This window comes from Syngnathus floridae, chromosome 6 (assembly GCF_059516105.1).
Source record: "Syngnathus floridae isolate MCC-2025c chromosome 6, RoL_Sflo_1.0, whole genome shotgun sequence".
Lineage (NCBI taxonomy): Eukaryota > Metazoa > Chordata > Actinopteri > Syngnathiformes > Syngnathidae > Syngnathus > Syngnathus floridae.
The window spans coordinates 14,059,243-14,079,583 of NC_142418.1; the positions used below are offsets into that span (position 1 = coordinate 14,059,243).

The 20,341-nt window shown below is 39.7% G+C and overlaps 2 protein-coding genes across 6 annotated transcripts; both read right to left on the minus strand.

Moving 5' to 3' along the window:
- Nucleotides 1–1,350: 1,350 nt before the first annotated feature.
- bcar1 (BCAR1 scaffold protein, Cas family member) lies at nt 1,351–14,244 on the minus strand. Of its 4 annotated transcripts, none has more exons than XM_088378066.1 (8): nt 13,705–14,244; nt 12,145–12,295; nt 7,203–7,856; nt 6,882–7,028; nt 6,250–6,630; nt 5,159–6,022; nt 4,619–4,705; nt 1,351–4,041 (listed from the first exon to the last, which is right to left on the minus strand). In XM_088378066.1, exons 2-8 carry the CDS (start codon nt 12,154–12,156, stop codon nt 3,511–3,513), a joined length of 2,676 nt encoding a protein of 891 aa, XP_088234192.1. In that variant the 5' UTR covers nt 12,157–12,295; nt 13,705–14,244; the 3' UTR covers nt 1,351–3,510. The 4 variants fall into 4 exon arrangements, with proteins under 4 accessions (XP_088234192.1, XP_088234193.1, XP_088234191.1 ...); XM_088378067.1 differs by lacking the exon at nt 13,705–14,244 and adding an exon at nt 12,560–12,744; XM_088378065.1 differs by lacking the exon at nt 13,705–14,244 and having other exon boundaries at nt 12,145–12,744.
- Nucleotides 14,245–14,393: 149 nt separating this feature from the next.
- Nucleotides 14,394–19,818, minus strand: cfdp1 (chromatin remodeling protein CFDP1). Of its 2 annotated transcripts, none has more exons than XM_088378069.1 (7): nt 19,576–19,818; nt 18,791–18,911; nt 17,721–17,949; nt 17,099–17,205; nt 15,540–15,665; nt 15,205–15,366; nt 14,394–14,812 (listed from the first exon to the last, which is right to left on the minus strand). In XM_088378069.1, the coding sequence occupies exons 1-7, from the start codon at nt 19,640–19,642 to the stop codon at nt 14,716–14,718; spliced, it is 909 nt and encodes a 302-aa protein (XP_088234195.1). In that variant the 5' UTR covers nt 19,643–19,818; the 3' UTR covers nt 14,394–14,715. The 2 variants fall into 2 exon arrangements, with proteins under 2 accessions (XP_088234195.1, XP_088234196.1); XM_088378070.1 differs by having other exon boundaries at nt 15,205–15,363; nt 19,576–19,817.
- Between the last annotated feature and the right edge of the window lie 523 nt (nt 19,819–20,341).

The following is a 20,341-nucleotide window of genomic DNA, read 5'->3' on the forward strand; positions in this document are numbered from 1 at the left end:
GTCCAGGTTAGGGTTAGAGCTAGGGTTAGAGCTAGGGTTAGGGTTAGAGTTTTGGTTAGAGCTAGGGTTAGGGTTTGAGCTAGGGTCCAGGTTAGGGTTAGAGCTAGTGTTAGGGTTAGAGCTAGGGTCCGGGTTAGGGTTAGAGCTAGGGTCAGAGCTAGGGTTAGGGTTTTGGTTAGAGCTAGGGTTAGGGTTAGGGTTTTGGTTAGAGCTAGGGTTAGATTTAGTGCTAGGGTCCAGGTTAGGGTTAGGATTAGAGCTAGAGTTAAGGTTAGAGCTAGGGTTAGGGTTTGGGATAAGGTTAGAGCTAGGGTTAGGGCTAGGGTTAGGGTTTTGGTTAGCGCTAGGGTTCTGGTTAGAGCTAGGGTTAGGATTAGAGCTAGAGTTAGGGTTAGAGCTAGGGTTAGGATTAGAGCTAGAGCTAGGGTTAGAGCTAGGGTCCGGGTTAGGGTTAGAGCTAGGGTCAGAGCTAGGGTTAGGGTTTTGGTTAGAGCTAGGGTTAGGGTTAGGGTTTTGGTTAGAGCTAGGGTTAGATTTAGAGCTAGGGTCCAGGTTAGGGTTAGGATTAGAGCTAGAGTTACGGTTAGAGCTAGGGTTAGGGTTTGGGATAGGGCTAGAGCTAGGGTTAGGGCTAGGGTTAGGGTTTTGGTTAGAGCTAGGGTTAGGTTTAGAGCTAGTGTCCGGGTTTTGGTTAGAGCTAGGGTTAGGGTTAGAGCTAGGGTCCGGGTTAGGGTTAGAGCTAGGGTTAGAGCTAGGGTTAGGCTTTGGGCAAGGGTTAGAGCTAGGTGGTTCGGGTTCGAGCTAGGTGGTTAGAGCTAGGGTTAGGGCTAGACCCAGGGTTAGGGTTAGAGCGAGGGTTAGAGTTAGGGTTTGGGCGAGGGTTAGAGCTAGACCCAGGGTTTAGGGTTAGAGCTAACCCTAACCCTAGCTGTAACCCTAACCCTAGCTTTAAACCTAACCGTAGCACTAACCCTAGCTCTCACAGCAAATGTCATCAAAACACATTGTGTACACGAACACAGCAAAGTCCAATTTAAAATGACACTTTCGAAGTACCCAAAGTTAAACTTACAAAAGAAAAACCATAACAAATTAAACTTACACAAGAAGAGCCCTAACCTGTCAGTGTCAAACGCAAAATGTAAAAAAGGATCATGTGAAAATTAGGTCAATGCAATCTCCGGTTGCCGCGGCACACTGGTTGGGAAACACTGCTTTAACAGAGGAATTGTCAGGAAACTCCTACTAACAGCATGGTAATGCCATTTGATGGATGTTGCAGTCACTTTACCTGATGGATGGGACAACGCTGTAAATAAAATGCTGTAAATAAACACGCTACAAACTAACTATGAGGGTGTACATTTATTACATTGACCACATCGCCAATGAAATAACAAATACATATACATACAGTTTGGGTAGTAAAGTGGCTGTCCCGCAATCCAAAGGTTGCAAGTTTGATCCCCATCTGACGCATCCTCGAGTATACGAACGCTTTCGTTGCTCCTGGTGCTGCGTCATTGTGTAAATGAGCTGTTATATCTTTATGATGACAATACTGCATAGTGTATAAAATTGTGGCAGAAAGGTGCTTTGGATACCTTGAAGGTAGAAATGCATGATACAAGAGAAGCCTATTTATTTACCATTCCCTTTGATTAATGGTTACCCAAGTGTGGTACATGAGTTATTTCTGGTGATGAGAAATAATCACCAAATTAAATCAAATCAAACACATTTAAGACATGCAATAGAATTTACCACTAGAAACCTGGAGCGATGCATACAGCCTGTTACCCCCACTTTTAATCAATCAATGTAATCAAGCACAGTTCAGTTCTGTTAAAGTATAAATCATAGTACAATACATTTGCATTTAATTAAACTGCTTTTATGCACCTTGCTCATTGTTTACTTTCTTGTGCGATATATTTGAATTGAATCATTAAGTACAGCTTTTTTAACCGCGGCTAATTTTTATATCATGCACATTGTTACAGTAGCTTGCCATAAATATACTTTTTCTTTTCGTTAGAAATAAGACTTCTGTTTTATATTTAATGAACACTTCTGCCTACTACGTTACTGTGTTTTAAATTCGATTAGTGTAGTACTTAAGTATTTTTTCAGGTGGTAGACAATACCACAGCTATTATAACACAACAATTATTTTGTATTTGAAACTACATTTTCATACTTTAAAGTGTAAATTCAAGGTGGAAAATGTTTTAACGTTGTTTGTAGCATCACTAGTATGACTTTCAAAATAGGTTTAACAGAATGTTGACTTTGAACAACTCTGTTCATTCACATGAAATGTATAAAAAGTTTGAAATAAATGGCTTCAGTCTCATTTTGCAAAAGACAACCTGATTATTTCCAGGGTTGTCAATTTTGCATATCAATGATCATTTATGGATGAGACTGTAGTATTCTATACTATGTTTATTATGTTTCGAGTCAAGACCATGCAGAGGTTTTCGACACCACTAGCATTTGTTTATGGACCTTGTTCACAGCAGTCATTTTAACAGTGTAAGACAGTAATAGTGGAATCGTTCAAAAGACCAAACATCCATCCTCTACCACTTTGGGTCATAAGGGCAGCAGCTTGAGCAGAGAAGCCCAAACTTCCCTCTCCCCAATCACTTCTTCCAACTCTTGTGGAGGGATCCCAAGGCAATCCCAGGCCAGAAGAGAAACATAGTCTCTCCAGCGTGTCCTAAGTCTCTTACTGGTGAGACATGCCTGGAACACCACATCAGGGAGGTGTCCAGGAGGCATCCTAATCAGATGCCCGAGCCACTTCAACGTGGAAGAGCAGCGGCTCAACTCAGAGTCCCTCGCGGATGACCGGGCTTCTCACCCTATCTCGAAGGGAGAGCCCGGACACCCTGCAGATGGCAGACACTCAAAAAACAAACAAAATAAACGTAACCAACACAGGAATTTATATATTTCTGATATGTACTTTACTTATCTAAGGCTTTAGGAGTACCATGAGATCATTTACACACTGAGTGCAGCATCTTATGGCAAGTCGTGCCTCAGCATCTTACACAAGGACTCAACTACTTCTACTGCGAATCAAAGCCATGACGTCCACCTGATCCATCTGTTACGATCACAATGAGTCAGTATGTTATCAATGGAATTGTCCAACAACAACTCACAAACATCTACAATTTATTTACATATTTTCCCCACTTTTGCTCAGGGCCTGTGCTGAGTGATATTCTTACTTGACATTTTTGTCGTTCTAGAATTTCTAAAATAACACACACACACACACATATATATATATATGTGTGTCAGAAAAAGTCACAGACTCATTTGATCCAGAGTTCCATGGGACCTCTTGAGCTATATTACATAAAAGCATAAATAATGAAATGCAGTGGCCCTGTCCTCTGTGAATTATGCTGCTTGGTATGCACTTACATGCCAGAGAGCAATTCCTGACTTTGGCATTGCTCTTTCGTCAATAGCATGTGATTCTTGGTCAGTCTATAGCGTCAAGAGCTGTCCAAGCACCATTTTAAATTGCTGTGTACATCCTGCCAGTTCCCTCACTTTTTCACTCATTTCCCTGGTTGCTCCAGGTGATGGATATTGCAGTGCTGCTGTCTTAGTACTGATGACGATGTCTTTGAGCTTATTACAGAGGGTGTTGCTGCTCTGACCTACCTCCGCTCGGACTTCAGGTGACTTGGCTTGACGGGATAGCGTGTCGCCAATGAAAACTAGCTTGTGTGCACTGAGGATGACGAGCTTGCTGTGAGCCACGAAGACCTTGGGCAGCTGATTGGAGTTGACAGCAGTGAAAAAGGCATCAATAGCATTGTTAACGGTTGTGAAGTTCTGCTCAGACTGCTCGAGGTAGAAAAGAAGAAGTTGGCGGTCGGCTTGGCACAATTTGGAGGAGCCATTTTGAGTATGCGTGTTGCCTTGAGGATGAATCATTGATGGAACCCAGCCAGTCATGTCATTGTTGATCGGTCGGCTCACTTCCTGCTCGAGTCGTTCAAACTGTTTGATCTGTTATATTAGATGGAGAGAGTGTGGTAGTTAATTGCACAATTTAAATTGATATAAATCACGGTACTTCAAAATTCTGGTCCCATGGGAGAAAAAACATAAATGCTCATCTTAATTTGCCAAGAAACACCTTTGATGACTAAGACAAAGTTGATCTTTTTGGAGGGTGCGCTACCTGTTACAATCGAAAAAGGGCATTTAATAAAAAGAAAATCATGCCAGTGGTGGCAGTTTGATGGTCGGGTTCTGCTTTGCTCTTTCAGGACCTGGATGACTTGCTGCAATGAATTCTGCTGTCATCACCGCTTATTACAAACACTGAGTTTCAATAATTGGTACAAACACTTTAGGCCCCCTCCCCCCACTTAATAAATGAAATCATCTTTCGGAATTGCATTTGATAGTATAGTTAAATTAAATTTCCTTTGTGATTCATTTTAATTGGTCTTATGCTTTCAGTAATTTAACTGCAACAAATCTGAAAATTAAAAAAAAAAAAGAGTTTTTAATTTGTGCCACACATTTAAAAAGCTGGGTGGATATTTGACAATCTCAAAGGTCACAAAAACACACGCACCTGTTGTTGCTCCAATTGCGTCTTGTTTTTGATTATGCTGCCTTTCTCCATGAGCTGTCTTTGGCTCTTCTCAAACTCTTCCTTACCCTGGCAAAACAACACAATGACTCCTACTTGGTCAAGTGGTTGAATGTTCACCACTGCATTAATGGTTTAATGTGTCAGTGTGACACCTAGTTAATGTTACATAATGACGAGATGTGTGAGGCTGAACAGTGACAGTATACATTTTTACCACTCCTCATTTGTCATTTAAGAGTGTTTTGTTATTCATGGTATATTTTTAGAATGGTTTAGAATTTCTGCCCCACCCACCACAAAACCTGTTTTTAGTAATTTCAGTCAAAAACTTCTTTACTAAGCTTTAGATTATGGCCTTTGTAAATGTACAAAAAAGTTTTATGCTGTGATTTTTTTTTATCACTGTATGTAGCTTAAAATGGCTTAGAACCCCAAATTAATTGCTGTTGGTTAATATACGCCTCACAACCCTTTTGTCCACATCTAACTGTATGTAACTGAATGATAATGTCTATATACCTGTAGATGCACATAGTCATAATCCTCCATCCAACCTTCCTCGGTGGTCTCGTAAGGACTGTCAACACCTTCCTCTTCCTCTGCAGCAGCAAACTTTGGGGGCGAGGGTAAAGGTCGTGACTGAATGCTTATCCTCTGTCCTGCTTGAGAGCTCCCACTTTCTGATCCTGTCACGTGAGAGCTAATCCCTCCTGGCAGTGGAGGAAGCGGTAAATGTTGTTGGTGACTCCGTTTGAAGAGCAACGAGGCATTGCCATGGAGAAAGGAAGCAAGTTGCTTGGTGTCATCTGGGATTCCACGCACTGTCATTACCAGTTGATCTAAGACATCTCCACCTGGTTGTGGTTTGGCCAGTTCCGTATGTAACCAAGAAATGGCATCTAAACTCTGAGTCTGCGAAGTTAAACTCTGAAAGACCTCCTCCAATTTGCCCACTTGTCGGCCCAATTTGGTCTGCAGGGAGCGGTCAGTGGCCTGGCCTGCATTTGTTACGGCACCCCGAGAAAATTCGAGAAAGTCTCTGAGAGTGAAGCATACCCGGTCAGCAGCCTGGTGAATAGCTGGAAGATTCCCCTCCAGGCTATCTGGGCTACGCCAGTTGCTTGTGACAAATGACATCATTATGGAGACACTTAACTCAACGGCCTGTTGAAGGCGGGACAGGCGCTCCATGGCCGGGTCCAGGTCTAGCAGAAGAGGTTTTCCAGTAAATGCGCCAGAGGCAGAAGATGAGGAGAACAGTTCATTGTCAGTGGCAGGGAGGAGGTCTAAGGATGAAGCCGAATTGTTGCTCAGTGTGCTCCCTGTGCTTGAAGCAGAAAGTCGCTTGGATGCCCTGTGCGGCTCCTGGCCATCACGAACCACCTAAAACACATAACCATGTTACAGTCACTACACATTGACAGTGGAGTTAATATATTGATTGGTGCAGTAATCACTGTAATGGAATGTCTACAACGTGAAGGGTAGTCACACTACTGCTGATAAACTGAAGAAACAGTCATCTTGACAGTAGATGGAGTGCCATGAGATATGCCAAACTTAGATGATTTGCCTGGGTCTGTGTATTGCACATGAATTGTATCCCCTACCTGTGGTGGGACATCATAGATATTTGTGCATTCTCTCTCTCCTCGCTCCTCTTGATCTCTTGGGAAGTCATAAACATCCTGGGTAGGTTGACCTCCATGGTGCACTCGAGTTGGAAAGTTGTATATTTCCTGGGCCAGCTGGCTAACGTTCTCTCTTCCTCCGTGCTTTTTGGCGAATGTAGGAGGTGGCACATCATACACATCCTCAGGCATTGTAATTGGTTTGTGGTCTTCATTTGGACTACTAAACATATATTGGCCAGGAACAGCTGAGGTTTGAAGTTTCTTTTTGGTCAAATGGGATGGCACATCATAGGTCTCCTCTTTTATTAGATGAGTGACGGAAACATCTTTACTGACCGTGGGTGGGAAATCATAAACCTGGAACAAAGAGATCCCATTTTCAATGTCAGCTAGCAGTAGAACTGTCACATCAAACGACAAAGATGGGTTGAGAAGCAGATGGCAATGCTTGTCTGGTGGTTCATTATGAAAACGTGTCACGCGTGGCAAACAGGTGAGGAGGAAAACGTTGTCTTGCATTGTGATGGAACTGTGATGGTCTGGGGCTGCATGAGTCTTGCAGCTACCAGTGCTTCAGGTAAATTAGTCATATGAATATATAAACTGACCTGCATGTTGTATTTGTCACGGGTAGGAGGGACATCATATACATCCTGCTGGGTTGAAAATTGATGCCTGGGTAGAACATCATACTTATTGTCTGCCTTCTCCGTGTTGCAGACATAGACCGAGCCTGGTTGAGTAGCAGCAACAGACTAAAAAGAAAAAACAGGTTAGAATGTATCAAGAGTCAAAGAATTACAAATGACTGGTGGCAAGACTACATATTGTTTTCTTTCAATCCTAGACTCTTGCATGGTCTCCTGCACTTGGGTCCATTTGTTACCACATCTCCACAGCAAACATGATTGTAGAATTTTTTTCCTTACCTTACTAAGTGTCTTGCTATCCTCCCTGGTGCTCTTTTCCAGAGAGGGGGGCACCTGGTAAATATCCTTCCCAGTGCCTGGAAAAACTGAAGAAACAGACTGGGTGACTCCCTGGTTTAGCCCCAGACCTAAAGAAGGTGGCACCTGATAGACATCCTCCCTTGATATCTCAGACTGAATTGGTGTTAGAGCTGGGCCCTTAACGGTTGGTTCGGAGTTGACCTTAAGAGTTGTTCCACTTGGGCCAGAGGGAACTTGGTACAGAATTTGGGGGCTAGGCTTGGGGCCATGCAATGGTGGAATCATGTAGACGGAATCTGATTTGAACTGTGCTGGATTGGGCGTGGAGTAAATAGATGGCATCGATGTATACTGAGCTTGGGGTGCAGGTCGCTGCATCTGGGAAGTGGGACAGGATGGGACTGGATCTGTCGTACAAGGACTTCCATGTTCTTGCTGTTTTTCGTACATGCCAACAAGGAGCTTAAGACGGTTGCCAGGGACAATGCCTTGGCGACCGTGAAGTGAACAGAGCCACCAGCCATCTAGTCCTTGTGTGTCACGTTCCAATACAGTCAGAATGTCCCCCTTGCGGAATGACAGTTCATCTGGAGATTCTGCAGCATTGTCGTATAAAGCCTTGGCCAGCACATTCTGCAATAGACATAAAATAGACACAGAGAAACTTAAACCTGGATAAGGCCACGCTCTTTGACTTGAGTGACTGTGGAGATGCGGTGCTTTACTCTGTTATAGTGAGTTACTTTTGACACTACAATTCATATTGGACCAAAACAATCAGGAAAAGTGTACATTTTACAATCGAACATTTACACGACACGGTCAAGATCTGTCACAGTTTGTTTTCTTGTTTTAAAGTCTTAGTTTCAGTTTGTGTGTCTGTGCGCTCGCCCCTCCCCTCCTGTGTCTGCTCACAATCTATGTAATCGCTGTCACTTGCCTCTCGTTACCTGTCATGTATTTAAGTCCGGTCTGCGTGTTACTCCCTGTCGGATTGCTCTCGTCTCTCGTCTCGTTTCTAGTCGCCAGTCTGTTCTGGTCTTTCTGTTCAGTTATTCACGTCCCTAGTCGAGCATATATAGTTTATCTTTTGAGTTCTTCAATAAACCCTGGTCCAAGCGGCATTTGGTCGCCCAGCTCCAGTCACTTCATGACTACTTTTTCTTTTAATTTATCAGAGGATGCTAGGACTGTTCATCACGTCATTCATGTATGGTTGAATACATTTCTGTTGCATGTGTGCCGCTCTAGACCACAGGTGTCAAACTCAAGGCCCGGGGCCAGATACGGCCCGCCATATCATTTTATGTGGCCCGCAAAGACAAATTGTGCATAAAATTCGTGTGTCATTACTAGAAGTGCAAATTGTCTTCACTTTTAATAATATCTTTTTCTTTAAATATTTGACCAGTTTTTACTCATCTGATTTGAAAACGAGTTATTTGTCAGTTTGTTTTGTAGCTTTTACTGTATATAATATGAGGTGTTCATACATTTATTAGGATCGATAGTCATAATGGCCCTCCGAAAGAAGCTATGACTACAATGCGGCCCGCCAAAAAGAAGTTTGACACCCCTGCTCTAGACTATGACCCTGAGGTATAAAATTTGTCTGAAAACATTTTCAAAATGGAAGGATTACACAATGCTACATTGTGTGTAGAAAAATAAACAATTAACTATTTGTCCTTGCAGTGACATAAGTGGCATATTAATGCTTTGAACGTGTATATTAAATTTGGATGTGTATGCTGTACTATTGGCCGATCCATGCTGCAAATCGACTAAATAGAATTACGCCCAAAATTATTCATACCCCTGGGGTATTTATTTGCGGGCTTGACAGTGTGTGCGTGTGTGTTTGTGTTTCCATGTTAATGTGATAAACTTTCACTGCATTTAACATTTTCTGAACCTTAGTATGTCTCATTTATTATGATTATTATTATATGATTATTATTATTACTCATAGGAGTCAATCAAAGGTAGGAATTCCAACTCCGGACACATTTTCTTTCCCTTCACACCGGAATCTCACTCACTTTTCCAAGTTTGTACTCAGCTGTGATTGAGCAAGTCCTGCCAAAGCACTTTCACATTGATAGTAAGTACACCAAACTAAAACTAAAAATGCTAAAAGATGAATGTATGACAAGAACACCATAAAACCCATACTCACCAGAAAGTTCATTTTCTCTTGTTGCAGCTCTCTGAATCCTTGTAAAATATATTTCCAACCAATGTCATGAAGTTGAGTCTCCTTACCACAAGCTCCCTCAGTCCACGTATTTCCTACGTCCTCCCCCCCTTTGTCAGTGAATTTCTTCTCCTTTCTTGTGCAATCTTGCCCTCAATTATCTGGCAGATCCCGACACATTCTACTGCTCTGTGATCTCACACGACAAGAATGAGACTGTTGTTTGTTACGTCTTGCCCCTTCTGGTGCCCTCCCTCTCGCCTGAGGAAGAGTGGGAGGAGTGTGTAACTCAATACGTCACTTACAGTTGGGTCCAGAAATTTCCTCTATCCAATCCGGCCACTAAACAATTTCGGTCTGATTTAATGATTTACTTCTTTGAAGCATCTGAGACCCCCTATCTTTTTAATGTGAAGGATGTTGCTTGCTATTGTAGTAACTCAAGTGGTCATTTTGAATATGCAATTAATTTTCTCATGCTTTATGGCAAGTTCTTCATTCATGAACAAAGATTTTTTCAAGATCTTTTCCCAGTTTTGTGCCTTTCCTGCTGGAATTGAAATCCTTATTTAACTCTATCAAATTATTTCAGAAAAGTCACAATATATTTAGATACACAATACAATAGATATTTGAATTATTAAAATGTTTCCCTATAAAGTATTAGTTAAAATAGCCACAGAAAGCTTTCCTGTTTTACTGTGTAAGTGTATTTTTTACATTTGTCTTCTTTTTTAGTTAACTATTGTGTATGAGTGATATCACAATCATAATTAATATTTGATCTACTGATGTCGCTAACTATCACTAATTAGATCACACTCAGTGACGAGTGTTGTATTCATCTTGCAAAATAATCCTTGTGTCAGTGGCTTTTACTGAAATACTTTTGTGGCTCTTACAAATTAGAGCAGCTCACGGAGAACATACTAAAGGGCCTCGACAGAGTCAGTTTAACCACTATTTCAACGGAAAAAAGCAAAGCATGATCAACCAAAAAATGAATAGGTAATAGTCGTTGCTGGATATTTTTAAATAAGACTACGTTCACACCACTGGTCTTAATGCTCAATTTGGATTTTGGGGTATAATTCGATTTTATGGGTAAGCATTCACATTCTATATTAAATGCGACTTCAGTCTATCTGATGTGATGTGCATGCAGAGAAGAAAAATGTTCCACTTGATCATTTATTATGCCATCAAGAGTGTGACTCAGAAGGCAATAGATATCTTGAAACGGTAAAGTGGGATTTGCATCTCGTTCATTCTCTACTCTGTAGTTATTGATATGCCTCGAGCGCCAGAGTTTGGTATTTAGGTATTTATTTTTGTCGATCTCCTATCAGGCTAGATTAATAGAAAGCGAGATTGAAACATTATCTCTTAAAATCTGGAAGAACTGGTTTTCACACAAGTCTATAACTGTGATAGAAAATAAAGTCCCGCCAACAGTTGCCATAGAAAGAAAACAATGGTTTCGCTATGCGGGAAGTACATATGGCAGAACCAGTGTTTTCTTTCAGTGTGTCACATTTAACCCAAATCCATTTTATGAACCGCTTCTCCGAACAAGGGTCACAGGTGTGCTGGAGCCTATCTCAGCTGGGCAGAAGGTGGGGGACACCCTTAACTGGTTCCCAGCCAATCGCAGGTCACACATAGACGAACCACTATTTTCACTCACAATCTCACCTACGGACAATTTGGAATGGTCAATCATGCATGTTTTTGGACTGTGGGAGGAATCTGGAGTACTCGGGGAAAGCCCACACAGGCACGGGGAGAACATGCAAACTCCACACAGGAAGGCCGGAGCCGTATCAAACCCACAACCTCTGACCTATGCTAACCAGTGCTCCACGATGCTAAATAAACGAAACGAATGCTACGCTAATAAATCACTATCCTGAAATTTGATGTGAATATGTTCACATTTCCAACTCCAACTTGCTATGGAGGCGTGAGCAAGACTGAGCTGTTTTTATATCCCAGAGGCAGATCGACAATGTCAAGATTCCGGAAGCAACGCCAGGATTCCCTGCTTGTCAAATCAAGAGGACAGAAAGCCAAATTCACATGCAGTGTCGTGTTTAACCTGAAGATGTTTTTTGGCCCCAATTTCAAGATTTCAACAAACCTGCACCTAAGGAATGACAAGGATGTAGATAGCACTAGTAAACACCCATTTATACACTTTACAAGTAAAAAAAGTTGATTTGAGAGTGGATACCCTGTAATGGGTGGGTGTTTTCTTCAAACATGGTTGTTATGTAACATAAATATGCATATGAATAATATATCTTCATATTGCATTTGTAAAATCCCAAAAGGGTAATTCAACCAGCCAGCAGTCAAGACACAGAAATTGTATATATATAGTAGATCTTAAAACTCAAGCTCAGATCACATATATACAAGTATCGGTCTGCATGCCTGGCCTGCATGCTCTCCGTTCCCAGCATGTGGCTATAAAGTCAGTGGGTTTCTGAGAACATTCAGGACACTACATTTTGTTACCAATTTGATTAATAAAAATACATTTAGGTCGAAATTCATATATGGTTCAAGTTATTTCGATGTAGTGGGTGGTGGTCTGACGAATGACAATTCCCTTCTTGTTTAACAGAAACCTAAAGGCGACATTTAACACAGAATACGATAGAATAATACACATGTAAGGGAAATACAGTAGTTATTGAGAGCGACAGTTGCCATACTTACAGGGACAGACATTTAGCTGGTTTATTGATCCTGGCTGTAGAACGAATGGTGGTTCCTTTAAGCCTTTTTCCACACACGGCGATTACTTAAGGCATTTTCAGCGGAAAAAGGTGTATCCATGGCTCCCAGTGAGTTCGTCCCTCTTCCTCTTCTAAAAATTTTATAATAATAAAAAAGAGAGCCTACTCAATTCGGCCTCGTTAATTCCTCGACAAAAGCTTCTTAAGGTAACAATAGTGTTTTTAATGCAAGTCAGCAGTTTCGCCCTATTTCATTTACGTACGTATAACAACAAAAACGTTTTCGATTAAAATAAAAGAGCGTATAATCTACGTTTATTCTAAACATCCGCTCGATAATAGGCAGTGGACGCTTGTCAACTGGAACAGTCCACCACATCTGTTGGTGTATTTACCGACGAAACAGTAGGACATAAAGGGACCGCCTCATGTCGATCCAGTTCTGTGTAGGTCTGTCCAGACTCCAAACCTCATGTTTTTGTATGTAAAATAAAATCTTGCCTCCGTTACACCAGTGACGCCTTTTTATGATGAAATGTATGGAAGATCATTCCCGCCAGTAAAGATATATTTTTTTTGTATTTTTTTTTTTTTTTTTACAAGGACAGTGAGTTCGTTTCCTTTAAATCCCAATGGCGCAGGCGGAAACGGAACATTTAAGAAAAGTTTGTTTGTGGAATGTATGTGCACTAAAGCAAGAGGAGGACAAGACAGTAGTGACCGTCACAGTGATACGATGATGTGGAGTTCACAATTCAATTCACATAATTGTATTCAATTTTGTCATGTGCACGAAGCCAATGCTGCAGTTTATGAAATGTCGATTGCCAATACGAACTGCAGTAACATATTCCAATCTAGTGCTTAATACTAAAATTTTGATAGATTTTTCTGTGGCTTTTTCACCCCTCCAATTCTTCCAAGTAGTCTAATTAATGACTGCACCCCCCCCCCCCAAAAAAACCACATTTTAATAGCAATTCCCTAGAAAATAGCAATTTTCTAGGACAGGGTTAGGGTTGTCAACCGGTGGTCCGCTGCCCTCTAGTGGTCCGAGACGGTATTGCATGTGGTCCGCGAAATTGGAAATGGAAAATTTTAGCATTTAAATAAATAAATAAATAAAATATTAGGCTGGATATATTTTCCAGTTAATTTTGTTAATTATTTACCCATCCAAATCATGTCAAATGTCGCTGAGATTCCCAAAATAGACATACAGATGCAAATAAATAGCCTGTACAGGTCTCTCCTCCTTTGGTGCAAAATAAACTAATATTACGCCAAAGCAGTGGTCCCCGAATTGCTTCTTGATTATAATAGGTCCAGCTCAATTAAATTGAACAGCTCAGGAGCTGACCAGTTTATTCTGAGTGTAAAAATCCTGATCTGTTTTGACACATTCTGTAAAAAAAAAAAACGGTTATTTCAACAAGATTTGCTACTGGGCTGTGAAATGAGGTCATTTTGTGGGACACCCTGTATAATTTATTAATCTATGACGATGGCATCTTATCAATAGCATACATGGCACACTTACTGGTTTATTTCAGGCTGTAGAACCACAATCACATGGGCTGGGCAGAGTTGTCCCGTCCCCCTTGTGGGTGAATCCTGGGTGAGGGGGTTAAACGTTCTTCTGCAATCTTGAAGAAAGGGCTGCACAGGGGTGTCTCAATCTTTCAGGCATCTCAAATGCTTCAACCGAAACATGCAGGCTTCCGTTGGTTACTATTAGCAGAGTGAACATTAAAGATAAAAGAACCAGGCATATACTGTATCAATCAAATATTCAAGAAACTGTATGGTAGTAATGTCAAATACTACATATGCATTCTGAAGTACATTTTGGAAGTGGACTGATTATTTACACAAGCTGTAAGTAGCACTGGAAAAAGCCAAAGCGTGACATCACAGGGTGAAAAGCATTCTAAATAAGATTGACTCATCACATATTTCGTGATATTTTTTTCCATTTCAGCTCTACTTGAAATCTTTAAATCACAATTTTTTTTTTAAGTTTTCAGTTTTTTTTCTGATTTATGGCTGTTAGCAGGCTAAATTTTGTGTTGAGTTTTCAGTTTTTTAATATTTTTGTACGTTCGTTAGCAGGATAAATTGTGTTGAGAAAATGGCTAAGATTTTAGGATTATACAGATGGTATTCTGGGTTTAAGGTGAGTTAAGGACTCAAAGGGCAAAGTCAATTTAACAATTCTTAACATGTCTGTTGAAACTTGGATACACATGCTACTTTATTCGCAATTTTAGTAGGCGGCATTACACTGGAAGTTTCGATTTGATGAGTCAACGTTATTACATACACACAGTAATGATAATAGAGAAACAATTGATAACTAAAAGCAGCAGAAGGGATGGATGACTTGATATTGCGCTCCTAGTTTCCCATTTCCGCAAACCAGATCACCTTCATTGACTGTAGTACAGAGAGAAACCCTGACCTTGAGGTCACACTATTACGAACTCAAATCCAATAATGAAATATACCCAACACAGAAGAGCTTAATACAGAGGAAATTATAGTCTGGTGGTTATGAGGAATGTTTCATGTTTTTTAGACGCACTGCTTTCTCCATCTCAAATTGTCTGTGATCAACACGCTCCAAGAAGTTCTTCCGCTCCACATACCTTAATAGACAAAGGAGAATCAGAAAGGTTTGAGACCATCTTCAGAAATCCACAGAGAAAGGACGCTAGTCATTTAGGTTCGTATGGTCCTTATATCATCCATTTAAAAAATTACTTGAAAAAGTATTTGCATCGAAAAAAATTGGGGCCCATGATCAAGCGCGTTCGACAGAAAGAATTGGAATTGAAGCGTGATCGAGGTTCAGGTGTTTTCAGAACATTAACTTATTGACAGTTACTGTAAAATAACTTCACAATAACCACAAATGTTAAACATTCAATGGATAAATGATAAATACAAAAATATACAAAATAGAAGAGGGTTTTTAAATACATTTCAGAGCTGTAGTTATAACAGAAAAGGGATTACACAGATCATCATAGTCTCTTACCCTTCTCTACCTCTGTTGTGGATTGCCAGCTCCTCTGTGATGCCCTCCTCGTATTTAAAAGCATTCCAGTCCAACTTTGACTTCTCCAGTGTGCTCATTTTTTGTTTCTTTCCCCCAATACGACTCAGTAAACTGGACATCCCTGCTGGCCGTTTAGAACTGCTAACACAAAATGGAAACATTTCTCTTTAGATTTTATACAATCACTATACAGCATGTGTTAATAGATACATACAGTATCTCAAAAAAGTGACGACACCTACAAATCAACATTCGTGCCCTTGCTGGTCAGTGCGATACGGACTTAATGGTTAGTGTGGTTTATCATACTGTACCTGGGGACAGGACAGGGTGATTGGCTGGAAGATGTGGGGTTTTCTTCATCTATTTTTTCTTTTGTACATTGGCTCTTCAAATGTAGCTTTGCTTCTCTGGAGTCTGCTAGTACCTCTTTATTGACCCTAACAAAGCAAGCGACAGTAAATATGCAAATTGAAAGCTGCAGAGAACAAAGACAAAGAGAAAAGCAAAATACTTGGAAACAAAATATAAATTGCAGATTGCAACGACACTGAATTGTATTGAAAAAAATGCAATAAAATAAAGTATTTGACAAAAATTGTACTGGAAAAAAATATGCAATACAAAAAGTATTTGACAAAAAGATTGGTAATTTCTTTTTTAATTGTCCTTGAATTTTGCAATGGCTCATGACAGCACATAAATTGAACAGTATAGATCTGAGGCTTGCCTTTATTTAACTTAATTTCATCTACAGTAGCTCACAAAAGTGAAAACACGTTTCTTACTGACAAATGGGACTCACATTTAAAAAGTTTTTAAAGGGAAAAAAAAATGCTACGCTGTATATGCCTTCATTTGTTGATATGCCTTTTAAGGATAATTAATGCTAACATCTTGGAAAATCTAATTTAAGACTTCAAAAATATATTGAGCAACTAAAATGGCCACTATTGAAGTAAATAAACTCAATAATTAGTTTAACTGTGTTTGACTATGTCATCTAGCATGTCATTATTTAATCAAGAAATAATTTATGTTAAATATTTATTTCATTATTGAATTATTCTCTTACTCTCAAGGTACTGTATTTCAGTACTTCATGAATGTTTTATCTTTCATAAAATAGTCATCAAAAATGATATACGTCCTAAAATGTGAAATCTGATCAACTTGAAAAATATTCTCTCTGCGTCTCGCAAACTTTCATAATGCACATCATGCTTTTTCCTTTGGCTTTTGGGGGATGGGACAGACCAAGACAAATGAGAATATAACTCAGTACTGTGTACTGTCTCGTGACACACTCTTTGGCTAGAGAATTGAGCTAAAAAAGAAACCAAAAAATATCTTTTCACATGCCTACATGAGTGCACATAAATTTGGGTGATAATTGCCTGGGGTTTTCAAACAGAGTTATCATTGATGTCGCATTAGAGGCTATTGCGGGGAAAGAATGGAGCTCCACTAGACAAACCTTTGGTCTACCAAGTGTCAGCTTTACATAATCAATGAGCCCATTGCTTCATCATTTTGCATGTGGGTGGTCCACAGCTTGTTGGAACTTATTTGGTAAGGTTCCATGGCAGCTGACAGAAATTTTATGGATCGATGTTACAGGAGCTTGTCGGACCTTGACTGTTTGTGGACGTGGTTTTGTTAATGGTCAACTGATGAATGTGGAATTGGGCAAAATGGGCTGAGAACTTAAAAATATAACCTATTAAAGAAAAAATGATTTTCAAGCATATCGGTCAACATTCCCGCCCACTAATTTTTCAAGCTCTGCACCAAAGCTGTTTGTGATAACGACAGAATGTTTTACTATGTTTTGAAAAACAAACATTCTTGGAGGGATAATGACATTTTGTACCTGACTTCTTCTCCAGCAAAATCAAAAACTTTAACAATGGTGACTTTTGCTGGATCCGATTCCTGCGATTCAGTTGTCTTACAAACACTAGAAACAGAAGACTGAGCCTGAAGCATAAGAAAAAAACAGCTTGTTAGAACTTAAAGAAACGTAAGTTCCTAAATACCAAAAATCCAGTTACTAATACGCACCCATGTATTATACACTCTCTCAAAGCATTTTCCCTCCTGTATTCGTGTATTATACGGTCTTCAGATTTGCTAAATAAAATAAACATCCAAAATATATCAATTTAGTGTAAATGCATTTGAATCCAGGCTAAAAAGTAGAGTACGCTCTTTTCCCAAAGCAATTTTACAATTGCATTTTCCAAAATCTTGTTCTTGCACTATGCTCTTTTAGCAATTTTAGTATGCTACTCTAGATTTCTTTACTTTAATTTTAGACATCTTTAACTCTTTTGTTTTTAGCTGCTTTTAAATGCTGTGCTTTCAATCCAAGCATATTTCAGGGGGTGGGGCCAGTGCCCTCAGGGACGAGGGCACGACAAAGAATTTAGTTTACAATTTCATTTAAAAACATTCAACAGCTGGTATTAAACATTGCATTATGGCTATGTTACCTCTGGTGTGGCATGAATTGGCGATGCAGCCATCGATGCTTTTGGTCTGGGGGCAACATCAGACAAGAAACGAGCCCAGAGGTCATCTGATTGCTTCTTTTGTGCAGCTTCCTGATTATTCTGTATTTGTGTCAGTTCTTCCTTATCTTCCTGTAGTGGTTGAGCTTCTTCAGTGACACCTCCATTCGTCTCCTCTTTGTCTACTTTCAGCACTCGTTTTGGCCTTTTTCTGTGGAGAATAATAGTTCATTGACCAAGATAATTCTGTAAATACTTATATACAAACTACTGTTCAAAAAATGTAATGGGAAGACACTTAAAAATATAATTATTTCTTATCCTTTTTTTATCACATTATAGTATGAAATTGGGCTAAAATATTCTGAAAATATTAGAACGAAACATGCAAAATTTACGATTAAATTAATGTCCTAAGTGTTAATCAATCAATAAATCAATCAACGATAATGGCTGGATAAATATAATGACGTTTTTATAAGTAAATAAATATATAAGAAATGAAAATACATATTTACATCATATTTATATTAGAAATAGTGGAATAATTTAGATTATATCCATAATGTTTATTTAAATTCATTAACAATTGTATATTATTTATTACTATATTAATAAAACTAATCAGGCGGCACGATGGAGCCCTGGGTACCACGTCCGCCTCACAGTTCAGAGGTGCAGAGCTTGATTCAGGCTTCGGCCTTCCTGTGTGGAGTTCGCATGTTCTCCCCGTGACTTCCCGGGTTTCCTCCGAGTACTCCGGTTTCCTCCCACATTCCAATAACATGAATAGATGGGCGACTGACTACTGCAAATTGTACATAGGTGTGAATGGTTGTTTGTCTGGATGGGCCCTGCGATTGGCTGGGTCCACCACATCTGCGACCCACGTGAGGATAAGCGATTCAGAAGATGAATGAATGCACGAACGAACAAATTAATGATAAAACTAATCATGTATCGAACCGTGGGTCATAAATCCAAAACGCAAACCACATCTTAATTGTGGTGGATCGTTTAAGTCTACATTCCCATTTGCCAGGTCAACCAACCTCAAATTGCTGTCTTTTTTTCTCCTCTTAGTAATTTTGTCAGGATGCGGCACACTGTCATTTTCGTCCAAAGGCTCTTCCTTTTCGCACTCATTGATATCATCCTCGCTGACATTATCATCTGAGGAGAAACACCAAAATAAGAATAAAAATAAAATGATTTCTCACACGAAACACGAGCAAAACAACACATCTACATCAAAAATGCACTTCATAATCCTTTCAGATTCCAATGAAAGACATTTTTTGCTGACAGCAATCAGTTTACTTTTGATGTTCAAATATTATATCCGGTTCCAATAAAGATTTGGAAGATATTAATATACTTAAAGGCATTGAGTTTCATGACCATTAAATAAGCCCATTTGACTGAAGCCAATTGTGGTTGAGAATGTTCCTGTTGCGACTTAATCCACTTATTAGTAGATTTTAAGAAAACTATGACATGTTTAAAAATATTCAAATAAAATGTCACCAGGCTGATTTCCCTTAATTGTAATTGCGAAATGACTGTAAAGATTGCCCAGATCGGATTTATATGGAATGATTTTGTGGGCATAGACCACCACGGTAGAACCTCGAGTTATGACCGTCCTTGTTTTCGGGACAAAATATGGCTGCAACCAACAGCAGATGCACTGTTAATTCAGCCAGGCGAAAGATGTATGGAAGGTTATGCTACGTGTTTAACACCTCCGTGACATAAAAACACAATTTCATAATATTTGGAATATAATTTGCTGCCACAAAACACAGTTTACGTCTTTGTAGCGGGCTGTTCTCACCTGATGGAACGTAATCAGCATCTTCACTCGATAAATACCCATCAGAGTCATCGTCAGAATAGTTCATCGCGCCTTCTGATTGACGGACGGGGAGGTGAAATAAAAAGGCGATACAAGCGTCAAAATTATGTGTTACGAATACAATCAGATACAGTAAATCTGTAACAATTCTTCGTCAATTAGCTACACGATAATGAAAATGTGAAACCTTCCCCAACAGCGCATGCGCGAGTGTTTCTTCTTCGTCGTCGTCGTCTTCTTCTTCTTCTTCATGGCAACTAACGTTGAGGTGCATTACTGCCACCTACCATGACGGAACACGCACAACTATCCATTCTTGATAATACAGGTCTTAAAATAAATAAGTTGCTTAATTTTAGACCTCAAATCAATATTTTACGCCGAGGAAACGATGTGTATCCTGAATATAAGAGTAACATAAAGATTAAAAAGGAAAGCCTCATTATCCATTGTTTTGCTGAACCGCTTATCCTCACAAGGGTCACGGGTTCGTCGGAGCTGGCGAGAGGCTGCTCGCAGCAGAACCACTGGGTGGAGCTGCTCCAGAAACAGTCCAGTCCACCAGAATCAATCCCACCAACTTTCCAACAAAAACAGCCCTCTTTTTTATTTATTTATGTATTTATTTTACATTAATGCAAACGAATGGATTTACAATCTAGTCGAGCAAATAATCTTATTTTTTATGTTCGTTTATTTTTATTGAAAATACTTATAATAGTTAAAAAACACACGAAGGTTAAAT

Bases quoted from the DNA above. Each gene is read 5' to 3' on its own strand.
- bcar1 (XM_088378066.1), bottom strand. The intron at 7,029-7,202 runs GTAAGGAAAAAA...TTTTCTTTTTAG, and splicing joins ATAGCAAGACACTTAGTAAG to TCTGTTGCTGCTACTCAACC. The intron at 4,706-5,158 runs GTATATAGACAT...TTGTTTTGCCAG, and splicing joins ATGACTATGTGCATCTACAG to GGTAAGGAAGAGTTTGAGAA.
- cfdp1 (XM_088378069.1), bottom strand. From the start codon at position 19,642: ATGAACTATTCTGACGATGACTCTGATGGGTATTTATCGAGTGAAGAT. The intron at 15,367-15,539 runs GTACAGTATGAT...ATTTTGTGTTAG, and splicing joins TCACCCTGTCCTGTCCCCAG to CAGTTCTAAACGGCCAGCAG. The intron at 14,813-15,204 runs GTAAGAGACTAT...TTGTCTATTAAG, and splicing joins CACAACAGAGGTAGAGAAGG to GTATGTGGAGCGGAAGAACT.